This window comes from Chiloscyllium plagiosum, chromosome 13 (genome assembly GCF_004010195.1).
Source record: "Chiloscyllium plagiosum isolate BGI_BamShark_2017 chromosome 13, ASM401019v2, whole genome shotgun sequence".
NCBI lineage: Eukaryota > Metazoa > Chordata > Chondrichthyes > Orectolobiformes > Hemiscylliidae > Chiloscyllium > Chiloscyllium plagiosum.
In genome coordinates, this window is record NC_057722.1 from 36,115,465 (window position 1) to 36,132,196 (window position 16,732).

Below are 16,732 nucleotides of genomic sequence, written 5' to 3' on the forward strand. Positions count from 1 at the left end.
GGGATGCCAACATTGTGGGTTCAATTCCCGTATCAGCTGAGGTTACCATAAAGGATTTTTCTCAGCCTTCCCCTTTCCTGAAGTGTGGTAACTCTTGGTTTAATCCACCACACATCATCTCTCACTAATGAGAGAGCAGCCGAGAGTCCGTAGGACTTTGGCAGCTTTCCTGATTATGTTATTCTTTATTCATTGACATGATTCATCTTTTTTTGTGAAGTGATTACTTACAGTAAAATAATTTATTTATAAAGTATTTCAACTGTTCTAAGAGAAATCCCTTCACATGGGATACTCTGTAAACAAAAGAAAATCACAGTTTTATTGCCAGCTTTGTGTCCTAGAGATTTAAATTGTCTATTATAGATATTGAGAATGGATTTATTTTTGTGTCCTACTTCTGTGCATGGCATAATAAGGGAGGATGTGCACGGTTCCACTTTGGGAGATGGGGAAAGAAATGTAAAGGAAAACTGGCTGAAATTAATAATTTATGGTTTCACCTTGTTGATCAAAATAGCCAATAACATAACATGGAAACTGACTAATTAACATGATAATTGCAAGTAGTTGTTGAGTGGGGTGAAAACAAGCAGTTCAGATTATTGTGGAAAAATGAAAATATATCCAAAAGTGTCTTCAGAAAAAGGAAATCAAAAAATGTACTGACTCATAACTCGAAGTCTCTGTTTTTAACTACACTAGAAAATGGGAGGATTTTTATTTTATTTTTCTTTCCTTCATAGGAAGCTGACACAGATGAGAATCAGGGCACATTAAATCTTGAAGAGTTCTCTGTGTTTTATAAGATGATGTCTTTGCGACGGGATCTCTTCCTACTTGTTAAGTTTTACAGTGACAGGAAAGACTATCTAACTGTGGAAGAACTATCTCAGTTTCTCAAATCGGAACAAAAGGTAAGTTGGCTAAGCATTCTGTATGTTTAACTTTATTTAAGACTGCATAAACTTTGAGCTGCTTCCAGCTATTCAGCAAGCTGCTAAGGAGCATGGTAAGAAAGAGAAAATTGAAGGGAGGAGGTAACCTAAACAGTTTCTTTTTGTCTCGGGTGCCCATAAAGCACTCATCAAAATGCAACATCAGCAGTCAACAAGAAATAAAAATTTCAAACCAAACTTCAAAATTAAATATGATAATGCAGAAATCAATTAATCACATATGTGCAGTCCTTGAGTGCCTTTGTTTGCCTTAGAATGCCTATGAAGTGGTGCCTAGTGACTGTGGTACAAGTGGTAAAAGGCTGCCAGATTTTAGTGGAGGAGATTGCAGCTAGTCTTGGAGGAGATCTGCAGCAGATCTGAGTCGAGATGGCTCAGTTTTAGACTTGTCCAGGCATGGGCAACAATAGTGGAGTGGTCAGGGTGTGAGGGGGATTACTGTCTTCCTGAGAGGAAAGCAGGAGCCACTACCACCCATCTGTAACAGTATTTCAACAATTCTAGTAATCTGATGGAATGAATATTGCTGGACCATGGTGACACCCTGCAAAACGCTTTGCAGACTATAATCCAGATTGCAAGCTGATTTTATGTGAGAGGAGTCTTTGCTTCCACTGCAGTATTCAGATTTTGGGGCTGAGATTTAATTCTGTAGAAGCTCAGTCAGGCATATTCAGTGGCAATTGGCTCTTTCCCTCCATCAACGAGAAAGCTCACTGGCTCAACCCCCAAAGAGCTAGTTACAAGCTGACTGACACACTTCTTAGAAAATCACAGGTCTTTAGACTGAATCCCCAACTTTCCAAAAGCTGCTGGCTTCTGCAGAGAGTTCTAAAAGTCATTGCTGGAGGCTTAGATTTCAAGGGATCCAAGATGGGAAGGTATGTCACTTTCTTCTGAATCTCACAGAATAGGGATTCCAGGAAGGGGAGGGTCAGGGGATCAGGGGGAATTACTATGGGGTTACTTTCAGTGGCTACTCCCTTTCCATCCTTGCCCTAATTGGCCTCAGATTACAGTTAATGAAGGCCCCCCCTCTCCACAAAGCAGGAGACAAATTATTCATAGTTCTTCGAAAATGCAATGGTTGTGTTCTTGTGCAACCCCACATTCTAGAAAAATCACATTTTAGAAACAGTGCTTAAAGTGTTGGCGATGTAATCGTGTTTTATAAGTTTACTTTTCAGAAAGTGTCCCCAATTCGTCATTTGTGTTAATGAAATATGTATAATAACAGAACAACCTGTACCTTGGTTTTGCAGGCAAGAATCCAGTCACCTGCCTCACCTGCCAAGTAGGCCACTAATTGAGCCAGTGGTGTGTTGAAGCTCTTAAGTAGCTATTAATTGACTGCTTAAGGACATTAGTTGATGGAGTGTCAAAAATGTCCTCACCAACCTTTATACCCAGCACAAAAATTTGTTGTAGTGATGAGAAAGGGAGAATTTCTGCTGGACCAACTCACTCATTCAATTATTTGACTTCTCAAAATATTTCTTGCTGCTTCCAGGGAGGGGAAAAATTGAGTCCAGGGTATCTGCTGCATTAAAAGGTACGGAATCATAATTGGTTCCACAAGTACATGGATGACATTGGCCACCATTTCATGTTTAAAATAATGGATCCCTCATTCTACAGAAAGCTGTATTCCCACACTGGTTCACAACTCCTCCATAATACTTGACACTGACTGAAGGACTTTTAGCTGTATGCATGTGTTATATGGTGAATATGTATCAACACTCTTCTGTTGACCATTCATCATCATTTCAATCCTCTGCAAAAGAACTTTCTTTGTGACTTCACTCTTTAGCAAGCTGATATCTGCAATATCTGTGCTCCTTCAACTGGTTGCAGCCCACTTGTGTTCAGTGTTTCATCACATGTGACAGTGATCTTGAGGCTACTCTCTAAATTATACACAGTGTCAACACTGGAGCTGGTGGTGCAGTGGGAAATCAAGTGGTGATGTTTCACCACTCAATAGTGTGGTTGCCTGGCTGCATTTCTTGGATATTGGAATGTACTCAAGCGTAAGGCTATATCTTGGGGATGGGGAGATAATAAGGGGTTCATGCTTACAGCATGTGCTATTCGTATATAAGAAGGGAACAGATGCTGAGGAAGTCAGATATAAGTCAAGAGAAAGATTAGTTATGCGAATACCATCATCTTCAATCATTTCAGCCTTACTGTTGGTCAAGGCCTCAGCAATATCTATCCAACAATGGTGAGCACTGTCTTCTCCATGGGCTTGGGATATGCAGTTTCATCTGCCTTCCATGGGCTGGCTCCTACTACATTCACTTGTGAATCACCCTGTCTTGCAGAAAAGATGCTATGTATCAATGAGTGTTATACAATGTTCCAACCTGTTTATGCTGGTCATGGTTGAATAACTGGCAGTGTGCAATCTGTGAGATTTGAATATGAAGCTTGAAGCAGTGCTAAATATGTGAAAGTAAGATAAAGCTTTTAAACGGCAATTTTGAGGTCTGATGAAGAGACTTTGTTAGAAAGTATGGTGACTTGGGAAAAATGGCTGATGAAATAGCATTTTAGAATGCAGTCACTAATCTTGACTACTCAAGGGAGGTCATTAACGGTTTGCAGTATTGCATCCAGGTTGTCAGGTCTTGACTCCTGGTATGAATGTAGGCTGTTGAGGTCCAAAATATTTTCATGAGATTTCTGCAGTGTTGCATAAAATGATTAATATAAAAGAATTAATCTGAACTAAGCTGAAACTTCACCCACTCTGATATATAAAACACAACCACTGGGCAAAGCATCCATCAGATCAGGTAATTTGGGTAATCATATGCAGTTTAGGCAATTGCAGTTGGTATCTAGCCCAGTTTCCTCATGAAATACATATGTTTTACCTACCTCTCATTAGTAATAGTTAATATCCATAAAAGTTAATACAACCTGTGTATAGTTACTGAGATGGAATAAACTGGATCATGCAATTGAGGACAATAGTTCCTTCTGATGGAACATATTTGTGATTCATTCTTCAGCAGAGAGGACTAGAAAGTCTGTGGACTGGATGAGGAAAAAGGCTTGGTTGCAGCACTCTCCCAACACACACGTAGGCACCACATGAGTGATATAACATGAGTGTTTCTCTCCCCTGCCTGCAGATAGAGGACATTCATCCTTTCCATCTCCTCAAAGTCTGCAGTGCAGTGTTCAAGAAACCTGGAGCCTCGTCCCCATTAAACAAAAATCCGAAAGAACTGTGGATGCTGGAAATCAGAAACAAAAACCAAAACAAAAATTGCTGCAAAAACCAGCAGGTCTGGTAGCATCTGTAGAGAGAAAGCAGAATTACCATTTCAGGTCCAGTGACCTTTCTGTTCTGAGGACTTCTGTCTTTGCCCATTCCTCATTTTTTTCCAATCCTATTCTCTTCAGCCACAAGTCATGGCAACTGCTCCATTCACAGTACACAGCCACTTTAAAACATACAAGCTCTTTTAAATAGTGTTTGCAAGTTTAATTGGTACTAGATACACATTATATTGGCTCTCAGTTCGTGTTCAGCCAACGAATGGCACAATTAGTATTGACAGGATGCAAAGCTCATTCAAATCAAGTGGTAGCAGAGAATTGTGAAACCTATATTGCAATGAATGATTGTGGATTAATTGTATGTCAATACCGCAAGACCTATTTTCAGAGGCTTGTCCAATTCAGAGAGGAGTTAGTGACATAGTGGTTTATGTTACTAGACTAGTAATCCAAATTAACTGTTGGAAACGAGTTCAAATCCCGACTATTGCAATGAGATAATTAATTTAAATTCATGGAATTGACAGCTAGTCTTAGCAATGATGATTATAAATGTGTGGTGGAAACCCAACTGTGATTCACTACTGTCTTTCATGGAACTGGATTTGTTGCCCTTGGTGTGTTTTATGTACTCTCCAGATTCACAGAAATGTGGTTGATTTTACTAGCGTATGAAATAACCAAGCAGGCCTCACAGTTCACAAGTAATTAGGGGTGAATAACAAATGTTCGCTTTGTTAATGACTTCGATGTCCTTGAAAGAATAAACTTTTTTTTAAACAAAAATAGTCCTATGTTCATGGTCTGCTTAAAATATTCAAACTTTATGGAATTAAATTGATTGGAGTTATCTCGTACTTAGTCCATACTTTATACAATCAGATTAGAGTTTAAGTCTATCTCATCATATGTTTGTCAGGTCAATGGTGTATTTTAATTTCAAATGAAAGTCCTAAACTCATATTTATTCTTTGCACAGATGACAAATGTGACATTAGAATATTGTATGGAAATTATCAGGAAGTTTGAAGTGTCTGAGGAAAACAAGAAACAAAATGTCTTAGGTGTCGAAGGTAAATGGAATAATTAACTTTTAAAATGTATTTTATTTTGCTGTTTGCTTTAGCATTAATTGCACGGGATTTAGCCAAATATTTTATTCTGTGAGTTTTTATCCCCCTTGATCTGATTGAATAATCTGGGTCTTTTACTAATTTAACATTAAATAACATTAGAAATGCTTCAAGTACTGTGAAAATTATTCACACCTTCATTGCATTACATAATTTTATCCTTCTTTATGCAAAGAAAAACATGTTGTCATGCTAAAATGTTGATATTTTTATATTTTTTTGTAAATTAATCAGTTTAGTTAAATCAGCATTTGAGATAACTGTTTTGATAATAATTGTAGCAAAGATAAGGGCCTAAATATTTTGAACAGAGGTATGGTCATAGATTGCCATTACCTTCATAAATTGCCTTGACTTGATGCTGCTATGCATTTCAACCAGTGTCTTTGGAGCCCAGCTTCCCCAGAAATGCACAGCATCTATCAGGGAACAACACTGAAGCAGAAAGGAGTTGAAGGAAGATACTTCCACCTAGCTACCATATGATAAGTGCAAAGATCCAGTTTGAATGCTAGTGAATCGATAGATGAAGACTTGGAGGAGTGTGTACACATGTCAGATGAGGGTTTCAGTTGGGTTACGTTGGGAACGGTGATTGGGTTGGTTGTGGGGCTAGTTGGGTGGAAGGGATGAGTAATCAAATGCATTGGATAGGTCAGGAGGTGGTCAGGTTGGGGGAGATAGTTGAGTTACTCAGGTGGTTGGGGATGCAGTGTAGTTATTGGATGTCAGTTTTATAATTATTCTGATGTTTGATTTCAACCTGTCTAAAGTTTCCTGAATTACTCCCTGTGTAAATACTGCAAAACTGTGTGAACTTTAGCTCAGAGATATTCAGAGGGTCCAAAGAGCAGGGAAACGGCCCATTGGAAGTTGAAAATCCCATCTGAATTTCCACTTAGGTACCTTGTTCGGGTTCCACATCATATATCCGATCTCTGATGATCCGGAGATCAGAAGTTTGACCCTTCAGTGTGTGTCTGTCATTTGCTTTTGCCTTATTATGGTTTTGACCTGGTAGATGATATGGAACTAATTTCTGCTCAATGGTAATGTGTGCAAGTCTGCACTTGTTAAGGGAAGCCTGTCTTTATTTGCTGGTGAATTAGTCTTTTGAGCTGGATTTTCCTAGAGTCTGGGAGACTCCATAGACCTTTAAACAGGAACTAGATGTGGCAGTGTTGCTTGCATTTCTGACATTCAATTTTTTGCTGGCAAGGACTATAAGCAAATTTAATTCACACAGGAAGAAATCTGAAACTCAGTAGAGTTATTTTACCTTAATGCCAAGTCAAAGGGGATTCTATTTTGGCTGTTGCAAGAGTTTTAACCCAAACTGTGGGAGTCTCAAATCTATTTGTAGATATAAATGCTGTTGAAGTGTTGTTAAGGGAAATAAGAGTATCATAATCTGAAGTTTTTAAAATTCCCTATTCAATAAACATAAACAGACTGAAACTTTGGTAATAATTTTTAAAATTTTCTCTGCTGTACTGCCTTCATTGACAAAGACAAAAAGCATGCAGTTTTAACAGTAGTCATTATTAACATTCTCCAATACTATTATTTTAAAGAGACTATTATTTTAAAGAGACTATTAAAGAATTTGCTGTCTTTGACATGGGGTATGAACAGAGTTTATTTTCATAAGAGATGAGCCACTTGAGATTTAAAAGTTTTGAATAGATTTCCTAAATGAGAGATTTTTCACTATCACGTCTTTAAGATTAACAACTGTATTAGATTTTTAGTTTCTATTTTCACCTCCACATCACTCCTAAGGTTTAGTGGATATTAGGTTGGGAGTATGGAGGGAGAGAGGAGGGAATGTGAAGAATGAGGGACCAAGGTATGTGTGAGAGGTGGTGGCTGGAAGGAAGGTCAAAATCTAAAACAAGTAAATACCAGAGAACTAAGATGAATCTTCTAATCAGCTTACCCCTCCCCTAGCCTGTTTTTGGGCTACATAGCATCTGCCTCTATTCCACTCTGCCTCCTGAGAGCAATATTTGGGTCTAACAGGGCTTTTCATATCAAAGCAGATCTGTGGTGAAAAATTTGGCCCTGTGTATTTGAACTTTGAATTTAAAGTATGCCATCTACTGGCTGATTTAATATGTAGTTCAAATATTATTTACAATTGCTGCCCATACTAATTTCAAATAATATTAATATCAATTAAATAAGCATTAGGATTTCAGGGAAATTAATTTCAGCATCGTGAACTCAGAAAAATCCCATTAAGCACCAATAATACAAAATGTTTCTCTGAATGTACTATTTTCTGTTATGCTACAACCTCAGGATAATGTCACTGTTAGTGTCTCTGGGATTATTGAAGCTCACATCTGAGTTAGTGACTTCTATGGTATGAGCTGAAGCTTTCAGAGTGCAATGACAAAGTCACATATTCGAAAGAGCTTTTAACTGTGAAGCGACATGATTGTTTAGTAAAGCTGAAGGCACATTCAAATTCTCTTGGAGTCAGAGTTTGAAGGGAGAAGAAATTGTTAAAAAGAAAGATGATTGCAATTACAATTTAATCTATTCCATACAGAGTACTAGCAACATAAATTTCCTGAACATTACAATTACGACTGCACGTCTTTCATTGACTACAAAATTGTGGCATATCCTGAGATGCTTTTTACATAAGGTTATTTTTTAATGTAAAGTTGTCACTTAATTTTGCAAAGTAAAATATCTTAATCAAACAAATACATTTTATTGGAGAATCCTAATTGTTTCATATTAGTTTGAGTGTGTGTTGGGACATAGAAAATGATAGCCACTGAAAGAACTATAGTGCACAAACAAAAAATTATGAAAACTAAAGACCAAAAAAAAACGTAGAGGCATGCAGTTGAACTGGTAAACTCAAAACTATTAAGGGGAGTGGAAACTGAAAATAAATGGCTGGAGTTACTATAGACATATTTGGCTAAAATAGCTACATCTTATGCTGCAATTTCTATTCTGTTGTGATAATGACAACCTATTGTTCCGATCCTGGAAAATCTGTACAGAACTTGCAAATTGTTGTAAAAATGTGTTTAGGCCATTTGAGATTTTCACTCTGACAGCTGAAATGTACAGAGCTGTTTGTTGGATTTTATGGAGTATCAATAGACATGGTACTAAACTTTATTGAATACAGAAAACACAAAGATCAACAGGTCCAGTAGCATCAGGACTCTGAAGGAGGGTCATATTGGACTCCGAACATTAACTTTCTTTCTCATTACAGATGCAGCCAGACCTGCTGAATTTCTTCAGTATTTTCTGTGTTTCAGATTTCAAACATCTGCAGTGTTTTTGTTTTTTTTTGTACAATATCTTACTTGCAAGTCTTTCAAAAGGATGGTATTTCCTTTTCTCCTATTCAAAGTTACGCTAATTCACACTGCAGATTTACTAGCAGCACAACCTCAAAAGACCAATTTAGTAGCAGGCAATACCATCTCCAATATCAGTGTAATGTATCCTATTCATGAATATTGTAAAGTCAAAGCCAGTAAATGTTCTTTCATTCAGCACAATAAGTAAGGACTCAGGTTTGAAGGTCTAGAGAAGCAACACAATGCTACAACTATGCAGTAATGGATGAATACCACTTCAACACTTGCCTGAACTCATATATAAAAGTGTTTCAGACATTTGAGATTCCCAATTACATATTTAAACTGATGGACTTTTTGTATGATTACAACATTCTATACTCCTGGCTGGCTTTTAAGAAATAAGCTATTGAACTTAATAGGTTCAATTTTACGGGAAAATGTTACATTTTGATCTGTCTGAATAGAAGTATTGTCACACAAACCTACTTTTACCTGGTTTATTAATTCTCCTTTTGCATCTAGGTTTTACCAACTTCATGCGCAGTCCTGCAGGTGATATATTTAATCCTTTGCACTATGATGTAAATCAGGATATGGATCAGCCACTGTGCAACTACTTCATTGCTTCATCGCACAACACTTACTTGACAGGGGATCAACTCCTTTCTCAATCCAAGGTGGAAATGTATTCCTGGGTGCTGCAAGCTGGGTGTCGCTGTGTGGAAGGTAGTTATAAAGTTACAATATTAGCATTCTGAGAAGAGTAGTAAATCCATCAACACTGTATTTTCCAGGGACATATTTAGATTAGATTAGATTCCCTACAGTGTGGAAATAGGCCCTTCAGCCCAACCAGTCCACACCGACCCTCTGAAGAGTAACCCACCCAGACCCATTTCCCTCTGACTCATGCACCTCACATAGAACATAGAACAGTACAGCACAGAACTGGCCCTTCAGCCCACGATGTGGTGGCAACCACTGATCCTCATGTATGCAAATTTCTGTGACTAACACTATGGGCAATTCACCTGCATGTCTTTGGACTGTGGGAGGAAACTGGAGCACCCGGAGGAAACCCACACAGACACGGGGAGAATGTGCAAACTCCACATGGACAGTCATCCATGGCTGGAATCAACCCCGAGACCCTGGCGCTGTGAGGCAGCAGTGCTAACCACTGAGCCACCATGCCGCCCCATTTATTTCCATATCTGCTCCAGCTTTAATGATGGAGGAACTTTTTGTCTAGGGTGCCTCCTAAAATAGATCTTACTGCTGAACCAATTGTTAGAATTTTATAAATTATGTAAATTGGACAGGTTCTAATTAGAAAACAACAATCTTGAGAGAAGTGGTTTGAATGCTAAGTTACCATTCTAGATGGACTAGATAATATACACCATGGCAAACTATTTCACCTTGTTCAGAAAAGTAGCATCAGAGGATACAGCCTATTGAATTGGAGAAAATTCAAAACTAATCTGTAAAAACAATATTTCAGAAAGTGTTTGGACAATTCAAGAAATAGATTCCATAGGGAGATTTTGGAAGCAGTAAAGATTGAGTCATTCAAGTATAAGTGAGATTGATTTCTTTCAGAAAATAATATTTTGGAAATCTGTAAAAGAATAATTTTCACCACAATATTTTAAGTGGAGCATGCTGAGAATAGATGGGGTGGGAAGGGCATATTTGAATGTAAGATTCTCAAAGTTTTCTACAACTAAGCTTTCCCTGTGTCATTTGGAAATCTATTGTTGAGTAATTGAAATTATTTGCTATGATTGGGTAATAACTACTTTAACATTGTAATACAGGATTACCAAAGTGGTAGAAGGTGAACTAGATGCATCTCATTCATTCTGTCACCTTAGCAATTCCAATAAATATATCTGTTGAGTAACTTTTTACTAAACGTGATTTGCACAGTGCACATGTATCATAGAGGAGAAAGTGAGGACTGCAGATGCTGGAGATCAGAGCTGAAAATGTGTTGCTGGAAAAGCGCAGCAGGTCAGGCAGCATCCAGGGAACAGGAGAATCGATGTTTCGGGCATAAGCCCTTCTTCAGGAACTTTCCTGAAGAAGGGCTTATGCCCGAAACGTCGATTCTCCTGTTCCCTGGATGCTGCCTGACCTGCTGCGCTTTTCCAGCAACACATTTTCAGCACATGTATCATATCTTTCCAATGTCTCCTTAAACTTTTCACCAATCTGTTGGAAGTGCAGCAATCTCACAACACCTGGAACATATAAAATTCCAGGTTCAATTGTTTGTTTCATATATCATTTTGTATGGCTGTCCAGCTAGTCCCATTCCTCTACTCTTTTCATATATCCTTTACTTATTCAAGTATTTATCCATTCCCTTTGAAAGTTACTGTTGAATCTGTTTCGGTCATCATTTCAGGATGTATGGGCAGAAAGGTCTTCTTCCAGGTGTAGTTAGAGAAATGGCAAGTGAAGTGTATTCTGTGTATATGTAAATGGAGTGAGAACGAAAAATGAATTCTCAACATTAAGAAAAGCTCTCACAATTTTGCCTTCAAGCTTTAGATGATGGCTTCAGAAGTTCGCCTTCTGACTGACTTATTTTCATGTATCTGCATGTCATTAATACCTCAACTTGTCCTATTCACACTTCCAATTCTCCTTTTCTCCATTGAGAAGCTGGATATGCAAAAGTTCAACAAGTAAAACAGAGCAGGTACCTTGAAGCTGCTTGTCGAATGTCTGTGCTGGCCATCATGCAACTGTTTCTTCTGCATGGCTGCTATTCTCCTCAACTCTTCATCCCCAAAATTTAGCATCACAAACCACCAGCCCTTCACCACATTATCATGCCTGCTGTCAGAGAAATTCACCCACTATTTAAAGCCTTCAACACTTGATTTTGAAGCTAACAGACACCTGTGACTACATCCTTCTCCAGGTCATTCTCTGCACTTATACAGTTATACATCTAATGTATTTGCATAGAATACATTTGCACGAACATGGGCACAGGCATCTTATGGCTCCTAGCTTGTTTTGCTAGCACTTATTGCCTCTAGTACTTACTGAATGTATCCAGCCCCTGTGTCAATGGCTTTCTTTTGTGCACACTGACTTTAACACTGAGTTACAGGTTGCCAGCTTCTGTGTGGCTTACATTGCATTTTAACACACAAGGTCTTGAATGTTCAGTTACAAGGAGGCAACTATACTGGTGGAGGAGCGCTGAATGGACAATCTGTCAGAGAGGATATGGACGTGTTACTGTGTTGAGTTGTGCTATATCAATATCTGAGCTGCAACATACATCAGGAACTTCCGTGACAAACATACTCCATATATTCAGCTCCATAGATGTATCTGAAGTGAGGGTGGACTCTCAATTCTCAGGTTACTGCCATAGTCCGCCAAGGTGCTTATCCCTTTACAGTCTAGAGTGTTAGCCATGGTCAGAACAGGCACTTGATTCTATCAGAGTCCATGGATCTGTGTCCTTGCAGACCAGTGCTTGGGCCACGGTCAGGCGTGTCAATTCAGTGAAGCTAGTTTGGGGATTACCAATAAGTCAGTCGTGGTGCTATATAAACATCAATCTGGACTGGGAAATGGTCAGTCAGGACTGTCCTGCCAAGTCAGTCTGATGGGATGGGTCATGGTCAGGACTGGGGTTTTGGTCAGTAATGGTCAGGGGCAAATCAAGGGTCAATCAGTCCACAGAGTCCTGGGGAAAGTGGGCAACTCAAGTCTGTGATGGACATCATTGTACTAAGGGAATAGGGAACAGTTATAGCTGGTAGTTTAGGACCTCATAATGAATAGGAGGGAGCTGAGATTGGAGAATGAAACAGTCATGCTAGCTTTGGTCTCTCCATGGAGGGGGTAAAGAATCGACAAGGGCATGGGCATTTCCAAAGTCTTGGACTCTGAGAAACAATAATCATGATGTAAAAGGGCTCAACCAAAGTGGGAGCAATCTGAAAGGTCATGGAGCCGTAAGGACAGCGGCAAAAAAACCATGAAAAATGGTGCAAAATTCATGCATCAGAGGAACCACCCATAAGTCACTCACGTGTACACGAAATTGGAACCTTGCCGTATTGAATCAAAAGTCAACTGCACAATAACTACACAAAATGACTGGACCTAGACAAGTCAGTGAAGCAAGTTACTATTCTTTTTTTTGGGGACAGAGTAAACTTTGATTCTAAACCAATCCAAGGGGCTGTTGTAGCAATGCCCCAATTTTGGGAAAAGGCCTTTCATGGTGGGTTACTAGAAAAAAATCTACTCACAATGTAGCGTAAATCCTTTGCTTGTTCTCCATGCAATTAGATAAGGTCACCAACTTCAGCACTCCTCATTACCCCCTTGGGAAGTCTCCAGTAAGGACATAACATCATGATTGATGTGAAAGCTCAGAAATTCATTCACTAACCTTTGTTATGGACTAGGCCAGCTTACTCAAAACATTCTTAAGCAGGCAGCCCAGACCGTAACTTTGCAATTTGGTTCGATAAGTGTACAGTGAAAATTACCCAGAATAAGTTAGCTAGGTTGACTACCAGGTTTTAAAACAGACAAAAATTTATGGACAAAATTAGAGAATGAAACACAAAGAACAGAATATAGAATACCTACAGCACTCAGTCTATCCAAACTAGACTTAATTATGCTGTTCCGAATATGCACAACAGTCCCAATAAACAAACCCCTGAAACACAGTAAAAAATGAAACATAGACTTGCAGGTCGAAGTTAGAAGGGCAGAAGGAGAGAGAGTCTAGCAGCCTGTTTCCACACAGCCCACAGCTGAACTGACTAAAATAAGACTTCAGCTTTCAGGACTCACCACTCCCCTTTCATTATACAGGTCACTTCTAAAACATAAAAGCTTTAGCCTCTCAGTAAACCCTTTCATCTTGGTACCAAACCAGTCGGTTAGAAACCTGGACTGTTTTATTACCCCTCTGAGAAAATCTAAGAACACAGTATTCTTGAGAAAAGGAACAGCTTTGTGACACCTTGCATTATCTTTCTGACATTCCCCACAGATTGTGCTTACAGAGCTAACATAGAGAACACAGTCACTGGAATCATTGTGACTTCGATGATGTTATGAAGGCTATTTGGGTGGAGGCAGTAATAAGAACATCTTCAGCAAGCAATGTTGCACAACAGGACATGATCTACCAAGAAGGTGCAGGCAAATGATGAAACACTTGTTACATAAGCATCGCTGCTATTTTCTTCAACTGTCTTAAAGACGGTGTAGGTGCCAATTAGGAATGTCCCACTCCATCATGTCCAAACTGCTATATGATAGAGATGGACTTGTGTTTATAATGACTGGGTGACAATTCCATCCTAATTGGGAACACTGCCTTTGAAAGCCTCCTAACAGCAGCTTGTGATGTTTGTGACAGAAAAAGCTTCTATTTCCTGAAAGTTCAAATTATATGTGATTATTGATGCCAAATTTTAGATGTCTGAGCCAGATATTCTGGGAGCTGCCATGACAATTATATACTGGGAAATTCACAGGTGCCTGCCTCTTTCCATGGTCTTCAGCCCAAATAGAAATGGAGAGAGGGGATACCTCTGCTACACAACAGCTTTACAAAACTCTCACATTGATTCAGAATGAAGATCCAATGCTACTCATGTTTCCACCAGGGCCATTGTGAAAGAAACCATAGGTCTCTTTATGTTAAGGTTTTGATACTTGACAGCTGTGGTGGGATTTTGCAATACAGTCCAGAAAGGCCATCCTGCATCATTGTGGCATGCTATGTCCTTCACAGTGTAAGCTGATAGTGGGGCAAATTGAAATAGGGGACTGACAATGATGTTCTGAGGATGGAGGTAAGGATTGGGATGAGGACATTGCCAGGAGAGATGGCCACATGAACAGGATATGTTAGTGCACAGCAGCGCCTGTGAGCCACAGTCAACCTTAGACAGCAACTTGCAAATCTGTGACCACAAGTACAAGGAGAGCACCATTACGTGGAAGCTCCCCTCCAAGTCATTCACTACTCTAGCTTGGAAATATTCCTGACGAAAAGCTTATGCTCAAAACGTGGATTCTCCTGCTCCTCGGATGCTGCCTGACCAGCAGTGCCTTTCCAGCACCACACTCTTTGACTCTGATCTCCAACATCTGCAGTCCTCACTTTCTCTCTTTGAAATATACTGTCATTCCTTTGGTGTTGCTGGGTCAAATCGTGGAACTTCATCCCTAACAAAATTATGGGTCTACCAAGATCAAATGGACTGCTGCAATTTAAGAATACAGCTCACGATCACCTTCTCAAGGGTAATCTAGAATCACCAGGGCTCTTATTCTAGGACAGGCTGCAGTCCTCGCACTGTAGTTCTAATGCTTCCAGAACCGCTGAGCTTTAGGCCAATTTAATGCAACAATAGAGTGTGGAACATCCTCCCTACTGAGGGGTAAAAGTGGCACTCTACATTAAGTTGTCTTACCCATAGTGTATTATGACTGTGGGAAAGGCTTGTAATGAATCTGGTTTCATCTGGGGAGGGATGCCAATGAGCTGTTATTTCCTTCCATAATTTCTACCCCAAGTTATAGAGTAGTGATCAAGACCATAAAGGCCATGGGACATAGCAGAAAGACACTGTTCAGCCTGAGTCTGCTCTGCCATTTGATGAAATCACGGCTGATCTGAGAAGCCTTAATTCCACTTTCCTGTATTTTTCCATAACACTTGATTCCCTACACATTAAAAATCTGTTTTAGCCTTGTATATACTTAAGGACCTAGCTTCCACAGCTCTCTTAGATAAGAATTCCAGAGGTACACAAAAATACGAGGGCAGAAATTCCTTCTCATCTCTGTCAATCATTTTTCTATTAATTATTCTGTGCTGGCCTGTGTTTGACCTGTGATCCTGCTTCACTGTTAAAATTATTTTCTCTTGATTTAAGTTGACTGCTGGGATGGCCCAGAGGGAGAGCCAATTGTACAGCATGGTTATACGCTCACTTCCAAGCTCCTCTTTCGAGATGTTGTTGAAACCATTGGGAAATATGCTTTCATCAAAAATGAGTAAGTTCCAGATTTGATAACTTAAAATCAGTTTAAAATTCAATGCTTGTATGTCTGATGTTGATTTTTCAGGTTCACAAAATATATGTCGAACAATTAAACTTTCTAGTGACAAATATGATGCACTTTTAGATCTTTATTTTAGGGACTTAAATATTCCCTCTCTTTGTTAGCATTAGGCACTCCTTAGAAAAGATTATTGCAAGTTTAATGTTTACAGCAAACTTTAGTCTGGCTTTTGAGATCAAAGTAGTGTCAAGCTTAATCTATGAATAAAGAAAATGGGCATTTTTGACTATTGGCTTCCCCTAAAAAACTGAACTTTCCTAGGATTTACTGTGTAGCATGAGATTTCATTTAACAGCAATTACAGTAGTGCGTAACTTTCTAAAATTCTAGCATATGAAAACAAAGGGAAGAATTATGAAAACACAGAAGTCAAGATGCCCAATAAAATCATGTCAGTAATTTATCTGATGTCTAATTTACCCTACTACCAGTGTGGTGTTTTCGAAAGTAAGAAGTGTTTGTTCTTAGAATGGAAACTAACCCCCTCAGATGAAGACGGGCAAGGGAGACAACAATCATCTGACATTCTGACTGGCTGTCCCATAGTCATTGGCTAAAAGGACAGATGATTGACACAGAGAAAATAACTTGCCCCTCAAAATATTAACAATAACCAACGGATGCAGAGAGGAGTTCTTTTTTGGGGGGTTCTTACTTTGTTCTGGGAGGTTGTGCAATGACCTGCTTTGAAAATCTTAGCTTTCTGATGCACTGGTGCTTAAACACATGGAGAGACAATATAGAAACAGGTCATTCATTCCAGCTGGTCCATGTCCGTGTAAATGCTGCACGCAAGATCTTGTGTTGGAGTCTTGCTTCCTTATTGTTAAATGTTTGTGTCCATTTCCTCTGTCCTATGGAAGAA

The 16,732-nt window shown here is 39.1% G+C and overlaps 1 protein-coding gene across 2 annotated transcripts in view; it reads left to right on the forward strand.

Annotated features, from left to right (window-relative positions):
• Positions 1–16,732, forward strand: part of plch1 (phospholipase C, eta 1) — a 152,780-nt gene that overhangs the window by 75,569 nt on the left and 60,479 nt on the right. For both annotated transcript variants that reach the window (XM_043702190.1, XM_043702189.1), the window contains exons 6-9: positions 747–917; positions 5,236–5,329; positions 9,253–9,456; positions 15,678–15,798. In XM_043702190.1, coding sequence (XP_043558125.1) covers positions 747–917; positions 5,236–5,329; positions 9,253–9,456; positions 15,678–15,798 — 590 coding nt within the window. The remainder of the gene's footprint in view (positions 1–746; positions 918–5,235; positions 5,330–9,252; positions 9,457–15,677; positions 15,799–16,732) is intronic.